The sequence below is a fragment of the Syngnathus acus genome, chromosome 14 (assembly GCF_901709675.1).
Source record: "Syngnathus acus chromosome 14, fSynAcu1.2, whole genome shotgun sequence".
In the NCBI taxonomy this organism is placed as follows: Eukaryota; Metazoa; Chordata; class Actinopteri; order Syngnathiformes; family Syngnathidae; genus Syngnathus; species Syngnathus acus.
In genome coordinates, this window is record NC_051099.1 from 1812763 (window position 1) to 1832443 (window position 19681).

Genomic DNA, 19681 nt, shown 5'->3' on the forward strand with positions numbered 1-19681 from the left:
ACATTTTCTTCCCAAAAGGGTGGGCGTGGGAGCTTTGTTGTGACCAGTGACGTAAATCGCTTTGAACGGGAAAAGCAATATTAGGCTGGAGTGAATAAACAACGATTGTCCGGAATTATTATAAAGTAAAAGCTCAACGGCGCTGTTCGGTATCTCAACAACATAATTATCACGGCATTAAAACGACGTATAATGGAAATACTTACAAGATGTTTTAATTTTAATGAGCTGACTTTGCATTGATCATGTTTTTAATAAAATTAAGATTTCTATTCTTGCCTCTCCTCAACCGGAAGTAGTTTCACAACTTCGCTAATTTGATTATCCGTGCAGTGCAAAAACCGAAAGCAGCCAGGACGAGTTGGCAGTTTGTTATCTAATTTTCTTAAGATTTGGGTTCTGGACGGCGTGTCGATTTTCTTTCGGGATTTTTGTTGGCCGTTCAAATCAGAATGGCAGAGCCGAGCCCCCGATATCAGCAGGTATTGTATGTAGCTCCCCCTACGTACCACGATTAGCCTACACGCTAAGCGCTTCTTAGTATCAAAGCCACACATTAGGCGCTGCAGTTCAGTTCGTTAAAATTGTCTACTAATTCTAAACCCTTCTTGTACATAACTGTCAGTAATTGAAACCGTTTTAAGCGGTTTCACTCGTTGCCGTTGTAGCTTTCGGTTAATCAGGAAGTTCATTTTCCATCTCATCCATCCGTGTTTGGTGTGCGATTAATCATGTCTGCCCTTCATGTTTCTCCAGCTGCCCAACGTGGACGAAGCTGAAGGTAACCAGCAGGTAGCTGGAGACGCGCCCCCTCCTTATTGCAGCGTCACAGAGGACAATGCTGGTAAGCAACAGAGAGCCGAGCCTATGATTGATCCACGACACGGCAGCTATTTTCTATTCTGTTCTGTTGACTTCCAGCAGTGATTGCCATCCGCTACAGCGCAACGGGAAGCCGTTTCATTTCACTTAATTCTTTGTTTTCTACAAATCATAGATAGTTGCTCAGCCAGTGACTGGTAGAATTATTATGCCCTTCCACAAGACGGAAGAAGGTACAATTAACCAGATCGTCCACCTGTAATTGTTGACAGTAAGCCAATGATTAGAATTACATATAACAGTTTTAGTTAAGACATTGAACCCCTTCATGGTCATGGTTGAGCATTTGTGGACGTTTCTGTTTTTGTCTTCAGGCCAATTAATCTTGCTTTGGCGCCATCTGGTGACATGTTGGTGACATGGAAGACGTGTCAGAAAAGATAACCAAAAGCTATATTTAAAATTTAAAACTAAGAGTTTACCCTTCAATGTGAGCTATAATAAATAAATAATAATAATAAATAAATAATAATAATAAATATAGTGTGAAACTTGCGCTAGAACGCTTTGTGAACTGAAGAGCTTTTCTGACAAAAGTAGTGCTTTGCTACCATTGTTTGGTGGTGTGAGTTGAAAGTGACTAACAATTGTGATTGATATCATTTTTCCTTTTTAATATGCCAACCCAAAATATGTTTCAGCTTATTTTGACTACAAGGAGGATGTGAGTTTCCCCAAGCCGCCGTCCTACAACGTGGCGACCACACTACCTTCCTACAACGAGGCAGAGAGGACCAAAGCGGAGACCCCGGCTCCCTTGATAATCGCAAGGGTGAGTTTCACACTGTTTACAATTTATTTTATGCCACCTCGGAGCACTTCCTGTATTCAAAACGTGAAACACCTTTTTGTCAAAATGGACTCCCAGCACATTCAAAGTGAAGGAGGGAATCCATGCGGTCTCTATGTTGAATTTGGGTCTGAGTGGGTGGTCGCCGTGTTTCTTGTGTTTCCCTGCCCGTTCGGCCGCAGCCTCACCACAGAGAACGTCTGGAGACTTTTGATGGTGTCCTACACAGTTCACTGGAGGTAACACAGGCGTGAATGTACTTTTTTTTTTTCTGTGTCCGGATGCACCGTTCCGCCCCCTTGATGTCTTTTTGTTTGTTCCCAGTGCTCAACGTTTGGACTTGTGATGACATGCTTGAATGTTTTGTATTTATAGTGCAGTGCTTGCTTGGTTAAAAGTCAAACACACAAAGCGAAATTTTGATTGTGATTTTTTTTGGGGGGACTGTTGGAATAGTTTGCCTTGGTGCAAAATAAGACTGTTAGTCATGCCCTTGGATAAATCTGTTTCTAACATTGGAGAAATAAGTTGATTTATACAAGGGGGCAATCATGTTAAAACAAATGTCACTCTTGTCCTGCAGGATGAAGACTTTGTTATCAGAGATGACTTTGCAGATGGCGAACAGTTGAGGATAGGAAGCAATGGCATCTTCATGCTCACCTTCTTCCGTAAGGAAAAAATAAATCACGTATATTCTATAAATATAAATGGGAAATCATTGTTATTTAGAATTACCGCAATTTGATTCTTTAGAAATTATTTTTTCCCCTTTTTGCCAACTTCATCTCTTGTTTTTTTCTTGTATTCCTACATCAATAATGGAACTCTTGTCTTCTAAAATTATGAGTTCTTATTGCTTCCATTTTTTTCTTCTTTTTGTTACGCCAGTGGCATTCCTGTTCAACTGGATTGGATATTTGATATCCGTCTGTTTGACCACATCGGTGGCCGGGCGCTGCGGGGCCGTCGCCGGCTTTGGCCTCTCCCTTTTCAAATGGCTCCTCATTGTCAGGGTATGCGTGCTTAGAAACTACCCGCCCCTAATCATTTGAAAAATACCGGATGCATGTCTTTGTTCTAATCGTCCATCTTTGTGTTTGCAGTTCTGTTCGTATTTTCCTGATTACTTTGAGGGACAATACTGGGTTTGGTGGGTGTCCCTGGTGGCTGGTAAGTAGCCATGTACTAATGTTGTCTTTGTCTGTGCATACTGTAACGGAAAGTTGGATCAGTACTCAGTCTTAAGTCCAAAACAAACTATTTGGACTTAATGACCACTGTTCAAAATAAGTGCTGGAAAGAAAAGAAAATAGTTTTGCCACAAACACTTGTTTTCCCCCTTTCAGGCTTCTTGATGTTCCTCCGAGGCTTCGTCACCTACGCACAGATCCGCAAGATGGGCGACACCTTCACCACACTGCCCAGCACCCGAGTCGTCTTCATCTACTGAGCTCAGTGACATCATAATGCCATTGTTTGAAGAAAAAAACAATTTCTTTCCATTCCTCTGCTTGATATAAAAAAGGTCAAACAAAATCGTTTTTGTTCTCTTGCAAATTCAATTAAAATAAATGACCCTCACTCGTTTGGTGTTGTAACAGTGCTAATTGCGATTCTCAAGTGTATGCCTTATTTACTTGCGTGGCCGAAATGCACTGTTTAGCCACCAGGGAGCAGTCTTGCCTGTATCATTTCAGGACTTCACATTTGTACATAGAAAGATGCTTGTGAGGGATGTTGGGCTCACAGGGCAAGGCAAATATCCTATATTAAACTTTTTATTTATCATTTTTTTGTAAGTCAATATGTTTGATTATGCAGGCTGTATAAGGAATAATAATAATTCGTTGGGGTTTTTTTAATGTGGAAAAAAAAAAAAGGGCCAAACACCCTGGTGTTAATGTTTATCGTCAGGAAATTTGCAAAATGTTCATGAAAACAAGCCTAACAATGTATTTAGGTATCTATTAAAGGTAGAAATGGAATTAATGGTCACTTGTATTTGTGTGTAGGGTCAACATTTTTTTTAAACCATACTAGTGTCCCTGATTTGGAAAATTAAAAGTCGGAAAATTACTCTTGTATATTGTTGTACAATCCAAATTCTGTAAATACGCAAATTGTAGATCATAATGGTTGCAAACGTTTTGAAATGATTTATCTGAATCTTACTGTTTTGTATTACAAAATTTGGAATTTGAGCAAGGGTGTATTACACAGACCACCTAAAAAAACACTTCCCCAGTCTACTGAGCATGAAATGCTGCAACGTTCGCCAGCTAATCTCAGTATATATTGTTAAATATTGTAACATTTCAAAATGGACATCATTTGGAATGTATTGTAGTGGAGGTTCCCCAAAATGAGACGACGATGTGGGATGCATCTAAATCATACGTCCTCTTTACGTGCGTGCGTGCGTGCATCATTGATGTGTGAGTCATCCTGCCGCTCCTCCCTCCCTCCCTCATCCTTCCATCGTGTGTATGTTTAAAACCAGCGTGCACGTGTGTTACCTGCTTGTGTGTGTGTGAAAGCAGTGGTGAGTCATCCACCACGTTAGCAGGTGCGCCATGCACCTTCCCATGTGCTCCCATTTTTTTCCTCCTCCTCTTTCTGACTCACGACTGACTCCCCCACCATCATCAATGACATCACCAACACCCCCCATCCTCATGCCCCCCCCACCTCTTACTTTGTTGTGGTGATTCATACTGTACGTTAAGCTATTTCTCTCCTTAATCTCAGGGTGAACTTGAATGTCGCACGGTTCATTCATCAAAACATCTCACCATAGTTTTGCTTAACCTCACGATAATACATTTTTATATTATTATGAATAAAAAGTGTATTGGACAAAACATTAGGTACACTTGCAGAATGTGATTCAATTCTGCAGAGTCCCAGATATAAGAGGGTGTGCATACTTGTGCAAACACATTATTTACGTTATTTAACTTCCTTTTATCCATTGATTTAGCTTGGTCCCATTTATTATATCATAAAATTTAGAATTTGAGAAGTGTGTAGTAGACATTAGATCCACTGTGTTTAGTTTTGGTTTGACTTCTTTGATTGCACTGTTGTCCCTAATAAGAAATAAATAACATTTTCAAAAATCAAAAGGTTATGACTCATACAGCCAGTGGGCTAAGTTAGCCTCTTGCCGTGCATATTTCCTAACACCATATCGAGTTCCTTGTCTGCTTTCGATTGGCAAGACACTGGCTCTGTTGCCACGGGAACCAAAACACTGTCAGTCGTCATGTGCCCCTGAGTGATGAAGTCATATTGTCCCATCAAGGGCATCTCAACTTTTCCTGTAGTGAACAGCTAACGGAATGTTTTTATTGAATATATTGCACGTGATTGATAAGTATTGATTTGTTACTGCTTTTTCAAAACAGGATTTTGTTTCTCCGCATGGTATCGAGGGCTCACGGGCCACCTTTGACCCCGCGCACCACAGCTTGTCTGCCCCTGTCTTCGCTGTGTACCCAATGAAATGTCCGGTGAGTGTATTATGTAACCAACTGCACCACTGTGAGCCTTGCCTGTATTTTCTTTTTGTCTCCTGGCATGCTGTAACCATGGCAACTATAAAACCTTAAACAGCATCCACGGTTAAAGCAAAGCCATGACACACATTTATCAATGAAAACTACTCTACTCTTGCATACATTTTTTGTAATATTGGCCTTTTTTGGGGGGGCGAAAGGATGAATGAATGCACGGGAGGCGGCGGTGGCAGCGGAGACGTCACATGACGCTTCTGCAGTGCATCAAGGGAACTGGCCCGTCTGTGACTCATCCCGTCAGGATGGGGAGGGGAGGGGAGCGAGCATGATGGAGAGAAGAGGAAGAAGAAAAGGAGGAGGAGCTTTTCTTTTTTTCTCTCCCCCTCCTCATCAGTGATGTCATACAGGTGACCTGCTATTCATCACAGGAAGTCAGCTTTTCAAGGCACACAAGTTCCTTCCATCCATTTTCGATGGTGCTTGTTTTCATTAGGGGCTGGAATGGTCATCAGTCAGTCAGAAGGCACATATAGAAAAACAACCACTGACCCTCACATTCATACCTTTGGACAATTTAGAAACTTGGATGGATGGCTAACTTGTGTGCAAACTCAACACAAAGGTGGGATTCCAACCCAGATCCCCTGAATGCGAAGCACAGGGATGATAGTTTTGCTTTTCTGTTTGTTTGCATTTACTAGAGGTTTATCCCCATTTTCCCAAGAATTTGCAATCCCATTGATCAGTTCCACTTACTACTATCACAACTCGTGTAGTACTTTTGACACTCTTGACAGTTAAGAAGCTTTCATCCGGTTTTACGTTGCGAACAAATTATTTCCATTTCCATTCCAGGAAAAAAAAACAATTCCACTTCAGTTGCATACGTTGGGCATATGTTGCATGCATGAATATGTGTGTGCACGCTCATTGCCAATCATCAGACCCCGGTTGTCTCTCCCTCCACCTTGTATGAGTCAGAGCTGCAGTACAGTGAGGGAGGGGCTGAGGTTGTGTATCCTACTTGGTGACACACACACACACGCACTTGTCAATGATGAAACACATCCGTCCGAAAGAAACACTTTGCACACAAAAAAAAAGAGCTTAGTGGGCACCTAAATGCAAAATGAAGGAAAACAATGAAATCTTGTGCAAACATGTAAATGTATGAAAACAATCATTTCTTCATGTGTCATATATGACTTCAACACTAATGTACGCACACACACAGGGCATAGCGTCACATCCGGCCCCCCTACAACCGTGGCTTATAATTAGCTGCCTGGGAAGCAGTCAGTCTAAAGATGAGCTAACCAGAGAGAGGAAGACAGGGATGAAGATGCAGCAGCTCGGGAAGGAAGTGGGAACAAAAACACATACACACATTTGATTCAGTGTGTCAGTGGTCTACAGTGTGGGTGGCCCTGGCAGCGACTGAACGCCACACCAGACCACCAAATTAGGAAGAAGTATTCCATCATGCATACATGTTCTAAACACCAGCGTCTTTCTTTTTTTTTTTTTTTTTTCTGAATGGCCAACATGTTTTTTTTTTGTGAATGGAGCTGTAGTTGAATGGGCGTCGGTGTGTAGAAGCAAAACAGTAGGCGTGAGACTGCGCTGAGAATGAATGAGTCAGGACGGACGTAACGTGGCTCGATGGGAGGGGGGATGAGGTGGGGGGGTATTGGTGGTGATGGTGGGGGGGTGTCGAAGGAGGGGCTTGCGTATGACTCATTCTTGCTCTTCTCTCTTCATTGTCACTCCTGACGTTGCTGCAGTGGATCACTTGAGGCCCTGACGCCACTGTGGTGGCGGTCTCCTTTATAGCATCCTCCTTCTTGGACATTTCATTAGGTACACCTAAGGTTGGCTACCCCAAGACATATCACACAGTATTTCCTCAAAGCACTACTTTTGTCTAAATGAAACCCCTCAGATCACTTCAACATAAAGCACCTATAGTCTTTTGCTTTGGTGAGTTTTTGATAGAGTGGAGGATACATTTACAAAATAGGTGAACTGCAAATATGCAAAAATTCTGTGATCCTCTCTTTAAGCCGAAACATGTAGACGGAGCATTTTTCTTGCTTTTAAAAACACAAAGCTCCCAAACGTGCTGGACAGCGCCCATCCTTAATTGAATACGAAGAACCCCCCAATAAATCACTAAGAATTAAGTATGCATGTAAATGAGTGTTATTTGAAAAGGTCATAAGTGTATAAACGGAAAGAAAACAACCATTTGGAGACGGATTTTTTTTTTTTTTCCCCATCGGCGGTTCTACTGTAGCCGGCCGGCAGTGCCGGGAAGGGGAAAGTACTCGCCAGAGAACGGCGAGATCCGCTCAAGTGAGAGGGACATGCATTTTAGATGACGGAAATGGCTGCTGGAAACTGGCTGATGGTGGCGGTGATGGGGTTTGCTTGCTCATGCGTGAGAGCGCCGTTCATTATTATTCCATGCCTTCCTGGCCTGACTAATGGCTGCGCTGGGGCCCTCGCGTGCGCTTTCACGCTGGGCTGGAAGAGGCACGGGAAGGAGGGGAAAGGCCTTGGAGAAGTGGTCAGCGCTCACTGACGATCAATGGCGCTTCGCCTATTGTTACTGTACGGATCTGACACTTTTCAAAGGCGTTTCGCTGGAACCGTGGAGAACATTCAACTTAGCAGGACAATAGCAGGACAAAAAAGAAGTGTCATACTTACTAAACGGAACTGAAACGGAAAATAAATGAACTGAAAACTAAAAGGCTTCTTTATTATTAGTTCTGAAGAACGTTTATTGTGACGGAGACATATTGGTTTGGTTGTTATCATGAGTCACGTGGTTCATAATCAGTGCTCCAATTTATTATTCCTGTGAACATTTTTGGACCTAAAATGCTCACTGGGCTCAAAGCGCACATTCAACTTTTTTTTCCCCCTGAATTATATTAAAACTATTTAGATTGCAATTTCCTTTTCTAACAGCCATCAAGAGATCCAAGTAGTGAAGTCTTAGTTTCCAATTCCACAAGTGCCATATGTCCAAAAGCAAAACAGCTCACATGTGTTAGATGCATTACCAGATTTGTTATGGTTTGAAATATATTTATCTCTCCAGGGGTGGGGGCTCTTTTAGGGATATTACTTTAAATACAATCAAGATGTATTTAAAAAGACATTCAGGATCTAGTTGTAAAAGAATAAGGTCATGTTCAATATGTGGAATTGGCTCCAATTAGTCAAACATTGGTACGATCCAAGGTTGAGATTGGATGATAACATTAGCAGTGAATAAAGAAGCCTTGAGGTTGTTGATTGAAAACATGCTGGGGTCAGTTGCCTTTGTCTAATGTTCCTCCAAAGGCTATGCTGCATTTATGAAAACATTTCATAACATGACATCCACACACAAACTGACATAACAATGATGTACATTTCATTTGTTTTGACCATTCCGTGGTAAGCCGTGCTAACCTTGAAGCATTCCAAACAGCCACTATGTTTTGCAGTCTAATTATACAGCTGTATTATATCAGCAAGTGTGTGTGCAGATAGTAAGCAACAAACAACTTTTAATTGCTGTAGGCCAACACGCTGGCAGATGTGACAGGAACAGCGAGTCATTGTGAAGCGCTGACCAGAGGAAGCGTAGACGAGAGGTAATGAAGGTGTAATTTGCTAACCATCTGTGAGGTGCCTCGCTACCCCCGGGGGCTTCCTCCTCTCCGGAACTCCTCCTCCTCCTCCTCCGCAGGGGCACAGGTGTTGGCAAGAGGATGAGGAGGAGGCAAGGGAAATAAAAATGGCGCGGGAAGGACAGAATAATGTTGCATTCAAATTCATCTTCAATCAAAGGTAAGCTTAGAAAAGTTCAACCAATCATGCAATGAAAAAGAGGAACTTTATTGAGGGTAAAATTATATGCACATCACAATCTTACACCATTTTGGCCAGGCTAATTTTTCAAAATACTATTAACCTGTAGTGCCACAGGGTTTCATACTTAGCCCACTTTAGTTTTGTTAATACCAGGAATAAATTTGGTGACTTTTTTAATCCAACGTGGGGGTCATCAGGGTTCTACCTCTAGCCCAGTCTGTTTTTTATTGTCCATGCCTCATTGAGAATTTTTCTTCTGTCATTTTATTTTTTAATATCATCAACTTTGATCATAATTGAAGCCGTTTTGTCCTTTTTGCATTCTTTTTGCGTTGTTATAATATACCTCCATGCCACTAGAGGGTCTCCCATGCTTTGTCATGCTTTTTACTGGGAAGTGTATAAAACCTCGCAGTGGACTTGAAGGCGGGTTGACAGCTTGACAGGACGCCAACACTTTTGGATTGTGTCACATGCATTCAAAGTAGCAGTGTTTTCGGTAAGAAATAGGATTTATTTTATTCTAGGATTTATTTGCCGTGTTGTTTGCTAGGAAAATAAACCTGCACGTCTTTTCTTTACCTTCACCAACTTTGCATACTTCCAGTGCAAAGGCACACGTCATATTGATCAGCCCCCAGGAATTTAGGCAATTCAGACAGTTGTGCATCTGCTTTGTCACACTGCGTCAATCCTAGTCATCTTAAATTTTATCTAGCATTTTTGTATTTTACAAGTCATAACCACAACAAGTATATCCAACAATATTGTCTTTAAATACTGCACAAGACTTTTTCACTTGTTTAGTTGCTTTTGTAAGATACTGGTGCAAAAAAGGTGAAACATTGAAACTAAAATCCTAAATTAATAATTCATACCACAGGAGAATGGACAGGTTGGATAACTCCTTCATAAATTAATGTAATTTCTGTCAGAGGCAACTGAGGCCATTGTAGCCTATGCATATACGCAACATGCATTGGGCTACTGTTCAATCATTGTCCACAGTATTGCCAGACTTTATGTTGCAGCTTGAATTTTTTTGCAAAGCGTGGTGTTTAGCTATGCTTGGACAAACTGACACATCGGATCAAAACAAATCCAACATAATCAGATTTGTCCACACAAATGCCCCCCGTGTGTCACCTCCTCCGGGCCTGCCCTGTGACCCTCGTGTCACCCTGTAAACTCCCCACTTCCCCTTGAACATGCAAGGCCAGTGGAAGTGACTTACCCCCACCCCTTCTGCCTCCCTCCCTCCACCGCCTCTTCCTCCTTTTGCTTTGAAGCACTCCAGTCAGCCATGTTGTGCCGACTGCCTCTCTCCGAGGGGCATAGAATGGCTTTAAGACTGCCGGGCTTCCTTGGTAATGACCTGTTCCTTTTTCTCTTGTCCTCTGCCGGCTGCTCAAAAAGTGTGGGTGGCGGCTCGTTGGGTTATTATGAATGACTATGTGCATAAGTGAATGTGGACAGCAGCAAGACTAGTCAGCAGTGTTGTATGTATCATCAATTAGTCTACAGTCAATAAATAGATGGATATGTTTTTAGGCTACATTCAATGGTGGTTATCCATATGGTAGGATTTCTTGCTTGGCCTTTTGACTGACTGATTAAATTGTGGCCCCTTAAGTAGCTGACTTGTTGGCCGTGGAACGCAGCAGGTGGTTCACAATCTGAATGGGCTTTTGCTGGTGAGTGCAGGTTTTTTCCCATGCTTGAAGCTAGCTTGGGATCCCCACCACCACCTTCCTGTACAGTTCTTCAGATTTAGCTTATTTCACATTCCTGGTTCGACCCGTTTGTGAATGGAGATTGCAGAGATCCGAATGTGGCGTCCCACAGGGTTCTGTCTTTAGCCTCATTCAGATTTGATTTTAGGTTACAGTCATTTGAAGTCTCTCCTGTATGAGCTTAATGAGCGGGTAGCAAGTGTTGCCCAATTCATATATGTGTCTCTGCAGCACTCATGTAGATCCACGGGATCATTAGGTAAACAAAAGGGCAGCGGAAGCGAGGGAACACGCTATCAGCAGGTTATCTGCTGGGCTGTTGACTCTTGTCTCTTATCGCTTACATGAACTCCACTCTGATGTGCAGCGTGTGTGTGTGTGTGTGTGTTGCATAGTTTACTCAGAATTCTTTCTCGCATAAATACCGTGGGAGTGTATGCTCTTTCAACAGTGTCTCTGCATTTTTCAAATGTAACTGTATATATTTGCGTCTGGGTGTGTCTGTGAGCGCTGCAGAGGCCGAGCATCTGCTGGGAATGATAAACCGCCGCGGGAGTGTTAAGCCACATTTTTCTCCTAGTTTGTGTCACACATCCAACATTTTTTTTTCCCCATTTATTGTTTTATTCTAGGTACCCGCAACTATTACATAATCTCATCAAATGTGCAAAAGGGTTTTATGTTGCTACCAGAAGTATAACAATTTTGGTAAATAAAGGTGGAAATCTTCCTTCTTTGTTTTCATGATTTTTTTTTGTTCTTTTCAGTGATAATGGTGCCCGGATCGCTTGTTTGCATTGCGACACGTCCGGAACCGGGGAGTTCATTCAAGGGTATATTCCGTCCAATTTCTGTCATAGGAGCTGTGTCAACAGGATAGTTGTTAATCAGTGAGCCCCACTGGAGGCCAACCAAGGTAAGATAAGTTCATCTATTATGGGCTCCAATAATGTAGAAAGTTCATCCTTTGACATAAGCAGCAGTTCCAAAGACTTGCTTGTATTATTTTTCACCTTCATTTCCACTGACCCCTGGTTCAATCCTGAACTCTTTTCTCTTCCTGCGTCCATCCTCCACGCTAAATGAGAACCAGACGTTCAGCAGAGCTAATCAAGATGTCCCGAGCTTGAATGAGCCTTATTATGGGATGGGTAAACAGAGAGTTCCGATGTTGCCGGAGGCAATGAAATCCCAAGACAGACCGTGGTTGATTGAGGGAAAAGATTAACGACGTTTAACAGATACCGAAGGAAGAGTGAGACTACTTTTGGGTTGGAAAATGTTTAAAAACGATTCGAATAATTTGGCTGGGTAATTCTCAAAGTGTGGCACAGGTACCACGAACAGTCTCCCTCTAGTGGTATGCGAAATAATTCCAATAAAAAGTCATTTGAAGTAGTTTTCATCATTTAATAGCACTAAGGAGAAGTGAGCTGAAGTTACTATGACAGCACTGACTCAGATGTTGTGGCTTCTGCTGACACAAATTGCCACTTGCAAATTTACATACATGTTCAAACAATGTCCTCACAAACTTTCTGTATGATGCTGTTTCATGCACACGCTTGTTCTCTTTTGCTTTTGTTTTCCTTCTGCACTTCTGGTTTTCATTTGGCGGACAACAGTAACGGGGAGGAAGGAGGCGGGATGCGGAGTGCGTAGCGCGCTCAGTATTTATAGGCCGGCGTTCTGACCAAAATGATCCGTGTCCCGCAGAATAACTTCCTCTGGCCTCACCGCTAAATAACAGGAAGTCTTCAATTGTGCACATTTATTAATCCTAACACATGGCCAGGCTCCGACGCTTGTCAAAATGAGCTCTTGTGTCTACATTTACTCGGAACTTCAAGTCCAACAAAGTGCAGTTACATATGTACTTTTGTAATTGGGATTGTGCTTCTAACCTAGTTCTGCTGATTACTTTGCAGACCCAAAGCTTTGGCTGCAGGAGGTCCGGGGACCACAGTTTGAGAAACACTGGAGTAAACGTCCTTCATTTTCTGCAATCATTGTAAACATGCACGACGTCTACAAAGCCTGGCCTCTATTACCAAGCTCTTCAATGGAGGTAGGCAAAGGGGGGATGCGGTGGGTCAAAGGTGAGACCGTGTTAATGGGTGATGTGGGGGGTCTTTTCTGCTCAGTTGACCATCACCACCACATATACACACACACACACATGCATACACAAAGCAGCATGGCTCTTTGCTCTCTTTCGGATGCTTCAAGACGAAGCAAAAACCACAAATGCTGATTCTGCACCTGGCAGTCATGATAGCGTGCACATGTTTTCAAGCCCAATCACTGTGACCACACTCAAAGGGGTCAGACGGTACAGATCCAGAAACCATTATATTTAATTCAAGTCGAATGCAGATGATCTGTCAGCAGCTGTGAATCCATTTGGGGCTAACAATTGTGGCTATGTTTTAACCAGATATTTGAACACAAATGGTGGAGCAATACATGCAGACAGAAATTTAGTCAATATTCACAAGCAAATACTCCCAGAACAAATATGAATTGTAGTCTGGCATCTAGTGTCACTATATGTCACTGTCATAGAATGATGTACAATAAATAGTTTTTGGACCAATTCGGTAAAATTGCACAATTTCCCGCGGCACAAGTGGTGCGTCGGACCACAGTAGTTGTAAATCACTGGAATAGGTTATTTATTGGATAATGTCGATTTGAAGGGTGGCGCCTGGTTGCCTTTTTTCCTTGCTTTAGATGTGGTTTCTGCGTCTTGGTGGCACTCCCCGTGGAACCATCGGCAGCTAGCTTGCCACCCAGTAGGTGTGACCGCAGTCAAGTGCACTTAATGCCAGGTTGTGTCCGTACCGCCGTTGTATGCTACAAATAGTGCAAGGGTCTTAAAATGAGCCTGTGTATTTTGCGAGGGTTCCTGTTTCCTCACTCAGGTGAGTGTATTATCTGTGTATACGTGGAGTTGAGTACGGTTGCGTAATCGCCATGTGCCTCGGTGCCTGGAGCCGGCAGCTCGTTAACCTGCCTTCCTTCCTGCTGTCACCTCAAACTAAATAAACACGCAGGCTATCTGCACTGGGTGTGCGTGTGCGCACACACATGCACGCATTTGCGTGCACACACACATGCCGAAATACCCATACTCCCATTCGTGTTCATTTCCTCCCTATGGCTCGCTTTCTTACTTTGCCAAAAACAAAAGTTGACCAAAAGCTTTTTTTCCTGGGATTTGGAAAGATTGCCTACACAGCACATGCACACGCATTATAATAAGAAAACTGTCAAAAATAATTACAACTAAAATACAAGATACGTTAAAATGTTCAAATAAAAAGTAATTGAAATGACATCCTAATCAGAATTCATTCAAATTGACAAATTGGGACAAACCCAAAAATTACATTAAATTCTAAATTGGTTTGCAGCGTAAGAACAAAAGTAAGTAGGAAGATAAATGAGTCACAGATCTGTGAATTAAATGTTCAGAATTTATGAATGAGGTCCAATAAGAGGGGTAAGGCAAGGCTAGTGCCCCACATACGCAGAAAGACAAGAATACCCATACACACACACATGAGCACTGATGTTTCACTTTTATTTATCCTGTGGGGAGGATGTTACAGTTAGGATGGGATACAACATGTCATTGAGGAATTCCATCCCCCTGTCAGTGGAAAACAATCTGCTGGGACTCTTTGAACTTTGCGACAAGACACCCTGATAGCAAAAAAAAAAAAAATCTAAAGCAAACCCCCTGACTTGATGTAATATTGCAATGCAGGATTTATTGTTTGTGTTTGGATGCTTTGGAAAAAAAAACATCAACAGCTGTAAATATTGGGAAGGAAGTGCAGCTCTTGATTTTATTGCTCAACATGAAGTCATTGTTTGACAAACGTTGTCTTCCTGCACCATCCACTCTGGATTTCCTTTATGGAGAACATTGAAGATGAATGATGTCTTCAATGTTTTTAATACTTGTGCCCTGGCTAGAAAAAAGGACCATATTTGGTAACAAACATTTGTTTTTGCGGGGAGGGGGGAATTTTGTGCAATCTTCCAGTCAAACCAAATGATAAAAAGCAAAACTATTCCAAAAATGAAATGAAGAGATAATCCCGCAAAGTATTGTGCAACAACAATTTATAACAAAGCAGATGACTTCAATTGCCCCCCCCCCCCCCCCCCGTCCCTCCCCAAGATAACATCACCATCTTCCCAAATGGTTACCACACACTGCACTGCATGTAAACACACTATTTCACTTTCTTTGTCTTGTGGCCTTTTAAGTGTGCATAATACCCACTTTTGAAACCTAACCCTTCCATTCCTAAACGCATAAAACCACATGTAACAAAACCACATGAAGCTCTTGTGTTACTTTCATAAAAATAACGAACACAGCCCCCCAGTTTATATGTATTTATTCTTAACTTTGGAGCCCCGCATTCATCATGTGGGCTCAGCTGGCACACTTTTAAATAACTTTTTTTGTTTAGCCTTTAAAAAAAAAAAGTAAAGCTGGGGGGAGGAGTAGCAGTGGAAGCATTAATAAACAAAGAAATAAATAACCTTTATTGCCGGCCAGACATGACAGTTGCTTTATGGGCCACCTATAAACTGGAAGAGCCAGCTTTAGAATTTACATAATTACTTCCTGGTGTAAATTACTCAAACGACCCCCCCCGAAAAAATTCTCCCTACCGGTACTCCCTTACTGGGTTACATGACTTGACAACAGACTTAGCACACCTTTTTGTTTTGTGGTAGAACCTCTAGAGAAGTACGGACAACAATTTCGTAATACTCATGATGATATCGTTTCGTTCTTGTGCAGTGGCTGATGGAGGAAAAAAAAAAAAGGTGTCGAATAATACGGAATGGTACTTAAAGTTATGGAATGGTTTGGGATTTAATGAGAAACTGTGCTATTGTGTATGTATTAAAACAATAGTTTTATTAGTGATGGGATGAATTAATGTCATTTCCATGCATTTCAATGGTGAAAGATGATTTGAGTGGTTTGCGTTATGAATAAATGAAATGTCTAAGTCCAGGCACCATTCTGCCTAAGTGAGGTTTTGTATATTTGATCCAATGAATTCTTCATAAAAATATTGTGAGAGACCGCAGGAATGGAGCAGTTTCATGACACAAAATGTGACAACGCCAAAGAAAACAGACTTCATTTGTGAACTCACTAGTCCAGTTTTTAAACCACAAAAACCAATAAGTTATCCAATTCCTTCCGATTTCTCCCTTCCCACTTCCTGTACGAGAAGGAGACGTTCTCTTGGCTGGAAAGGCATCTTGGTATATCACTTCTTGACATCAGCAGAAATCCTGATTCTGTTTTTTGTGTGTTGGTGTGAGTACGCGTGCGCACTAATGAATGCATCGTGTGGTTGTGCGAATGTGCGTGCACGGCTAAATGAACGTGATTGTTTTTATTTGCTGGCTGTGTGTAGGACACAGGAAGCCTAAAGGGAGGCCCCTGGCTCTCATCGTTTGTTATGGAGTGAGCTGGAGGTAGTGTGCGTGGCAGTTATAGTGGCATCTCTGCTGACGACGACTGCTGGGCACGGAGTCTCAGTGGAGCCAGACCATGGTGCAATTGTACGCATGCAAATCTTTTCTTGAGGGGACCCATCAAAGAGGAATGTCTTGATAATAAAGGTGGAATTGCAAGGGGTTGGCTTAAAGACGCACAAACATATTTGAAACCGTTCACTGGTGTCTCAAGATGCTATTTTTCAAAGTTTAGCCAAATTTTAAGCACCCAAGAATAAAAACAAATGCATATGAAGATGGGCATAGTGATGATGGCTAATCCACAAATAGACTCATTAAGCTTTTAAGCTATTCTTCCTTGTCTATTTTTATCTCATGTGACCTCCTCTTGATAGCTACAGTAGTCGTCTGTGTGGTTTCCACGGTAACACGATTCTCATGTTTATCAAGCCTGAAAAGGAAAGGGCCACCAGCGTCTCATTTCTTTTTGTTTTGATCTGCTTTTACCCCCCCCCCCCCCCTCCCAAAAAAAATGTCACCTACTTATTTGGAGTCCGTGTTTGACTGACTGTGTGTTTGAGGAGAATAGAACAGGGCCTCTAATGTGTTCCGTTGTTCTCAATAGAGACAGGAAGTCGGGCATGTCATTGTACTTGTGGGGACAGAGGGGTCTTTGTTTGGAGCGAGGTCGCTGAGCAGGTGCCGCACTTTCTCTCGCTCTCTCCACACACGCACGCCCGTCCGTCTGTCTTTGGAATATGACACTTTTAGTCTTCATGTTTTTTCAACATTGTAGGCAAAAAATGCTCTCTGTTTCATCAATCATCATTGTAACGTCGTCTAATGATTACATATTTAGCATGTCTTGACATAGACTTGCTGTTTGTCTAAAAAAAGCGCCATTTGATTTCCCCCTGGCCCCCCGTGTGCTCATCCATTAATAGTCATGTGACAAAATCACACGCTGAGAAATAGCAATTTTGCTCTGGGGCTTACCCAAACAGGTGGGAAGATGAAATGGCCTAGATACTTTAAAAAAAACAAAAAAAAATGGTATAATGATATGATATTGCCACGGTTTGCTGTATGGAATACTGTAACTTTTTCATGTTTTGCAAGAAGCCTTAATGGTGACACATGACCTTCAGGAACCCAGATCACATGACGAGAAGTTGACAGAAAGAGAAAAGGTCAGCCCGCGGGAAGCCGAGAGTGGCAGCGATGCAAAAAGAAAAACATTGAACCATGGTGGCATATGCCCTAAGCGCGCACGTGCTAACGCACACATGCACACTCACACACACACATTCTCACATACATGAGGAAACGTGACTTGACCTCTTCTCCCTCAACGCCTATAGGCTTGCTAGCATCGGACACGGCGACGTTGTTGTGTGTACGTGCGGCGGGTTGCCATGGCGATATTCCATTTTGCTCACGATATTGACTAAACAGATGTATGTTAACAGGGGGGGAGGGGCGAGGGGCCCGTTCCGATGCCGGCCAAGTAGATGTGACCATGTGAAAATTTACAAGCGCAAGTTTTTTTATTTTTTTCCCCCCTCCCAAGAGCCTCGTCAAGCAGATATCACGTTGGCACAGCCGACCGAGCATGGCAGCAGATGTGTCTGCCCCGCCACAACACAACTGCACGTCAAGAACGTCCGTATTAGTTTCGGGCCATGTGTGCGGGTTGTTTATAGCGCCATGAAGCAGTGTCTCGGCATGTGTACATATCCGTTCCCATCGAGCGCCCGTTTCCAGTCTGATGTGTAATCCGGATATATTTACCTCTCTTTTCACCATCTGTCCATCCGTAAAACGTGTGATGTGGGGAAGGAGTGCTTAGTAGTGGCGAGGTGGGATATCTCTTCAAACTGCCAATGGCTCATACCTAGAGGTGTCAAAATGAAACAATCCAACTCGTCCAAATAGTCTGATTCCAGCCTCAGCAGTCAAGCCACCTGTTTTTATCCATCTCGGCGGCAGCCATTTTTGCCACGTCGACTGAAAATGACATCACAGTGCTGACCGTGACAATCATTACCTGAGCCCTGTGATGCCTCATTCATATTCTACATACACAATATTAATGAGTGATAATAATTGTTCTTTATTTGGTTGGTCAATAATAAACTATGATTGATTGATAAATAGGAAACAAAAAATGATTTGGCTATCATCATGCTATTTTGCTTAGCATCAGGACCATCTGAAATGCAGATTTGTCATGTAGAAAGTTCCGGACCTTGTTTTTGTACAGCTGTGGCAAATGTGAGTCAGATGCACGGAAGAGAATCCAAACAGTGTTTTGCAAGAAGACTTCTATTATTCATGTTTGTACAGAGTTCTTCCTGTGTATGTTCTGTAAGTGCACGTGTGTGTGTGTGTGCACTTTTATAGTGTGTAGTGTCATTCTCGAAGCTAGGGGATGAATGTTTGCAATGTTATTGTGTCGGCGCTGGCCCGCGTCCAGAGGAAGTGCTCGGCTTTGACAATGCGCTCAGCAGGAATGCACTGCAGGCCGCCGCCGCCGCCAAAGTGGGCGTGGCACTGCTCCGGGGGTCGGAAGCCAAGTTTGGTTACTTCAGCTTTTTTTCATTTTTTTTTTAGTAGGGGACAAACCGTCCTGCTCTGTTGTTGTTCAGAAACAGAGCGAAGTTGGAAGAGAGGTTTGTGAGTTCTTGTGGACCGTTGTGTGAACAGATGTGAATGAAAGGTGTGTGTGTGTCTGTGTGTGTGTGTGTGTTTTCCCTTGGAGAGGACGATCTGAAAGGAATGCAACTGTTTCCCTGCACATGTCTCCCCCCCCCCTTAGGCAGCCGAGGGGCCTGTTGAAAACAGACACGCAACCATGAAACACACACACACACAAACGCACAGTGAGGTTGTGGCATGGAAGGAAGTATCAAACTACACCGGCGGAATACTTATCAAGACTTGAGGAGCAAAAGCTGCCCATTAAGATTCCAGACTTACCCTGCTTAACTGCTGCGATAGGAAAATAACAGGGTCGCTGTAGAATGCAGTGAAACATTTCATGCTACAAATGTTTACAATTTGACACAACTTTTGCAACTGTCAAAAGTCAAAGAATACTTCGCAAGCATGACCTCCTTTAGCCCTTCATAAAAAATAGTGTCGCGCTAACTTTTTGGGGGTCCATTAGAAGGATGTATGACATGAGCACAGCGGTCTAATGGTGCCGTCTAATGCGAGAAGGGCTCGCAAAGAGGCCACTGTGCTGGAGGCCTGGCTGCAGACTGGCAGTGCCTGGTGATAAGAGGCTGTGGCCTGGATGGCCTCTCGGAGGGGAAGTGATGCAAGACACTGGCTCTTTGTTTGGTGGCATTACTTGGTCCCGTGCCAGCGGCCCCGCTGAA

The 19681-nt window shown here is 42.8% G+C and overlaps 1 protein-coding gene and 1 long non-coding RNA gene across 3 annotated transcripts in view; both read left to right on the forward strand.

Moving 5' to 3' along the window:
• Positions 1-297: 297 nt before the first annotated feature.
• On the forward strand, positions 298-3749 carry LOC119133768 (NEDD4 family-interacting protein 1-like). 2 transcript variants are annotated; one of them, XM_037269915.1, is made up of 8 exons: positions 298-482; positions 757-844; positions 1524-1654; positions 1855-1911; positions 2256-2343; positions 2564-2688; positions 2779-2845; positions 3022-3749. In XM_037269915.1, exons 1-8 carry the CDS (start codon positions 453-455, stop codon positions 3123-3125), a joined length of 690 nt encoding a protein of 229 aa, XP_037125810.1. In that variant the 5' UTR covers positions 298-452; the 3' UTR covers positions 3126-3749. The 2 variants fall into 2 exon arrangements, with proteins under 2 accessions (XP_037125810.1, XP_037125811.1); XM_037269916.1 differs by lacking the exon at positions 1855-1911.
• A 6608-nt stretch (positions 3750-10357) lies between these two features.
• Positions 10358-19681, forward strand: part of LOC119133589 — a 38914-nt gene continuing 29590 nt past the window's right edge. The window contains exons 1-3 of the long non-coding RNA XR_005100165.1: positions 10358-10430; positions 11564-11712; positions 12725-12864. This is a non-coding gene — a long non-coding RNA (uncharacterized LOC119133589). The remainder of the gene's footprint in view (positions 10431-11563; positions 11713-12724; positions 12865-19681) is intronic.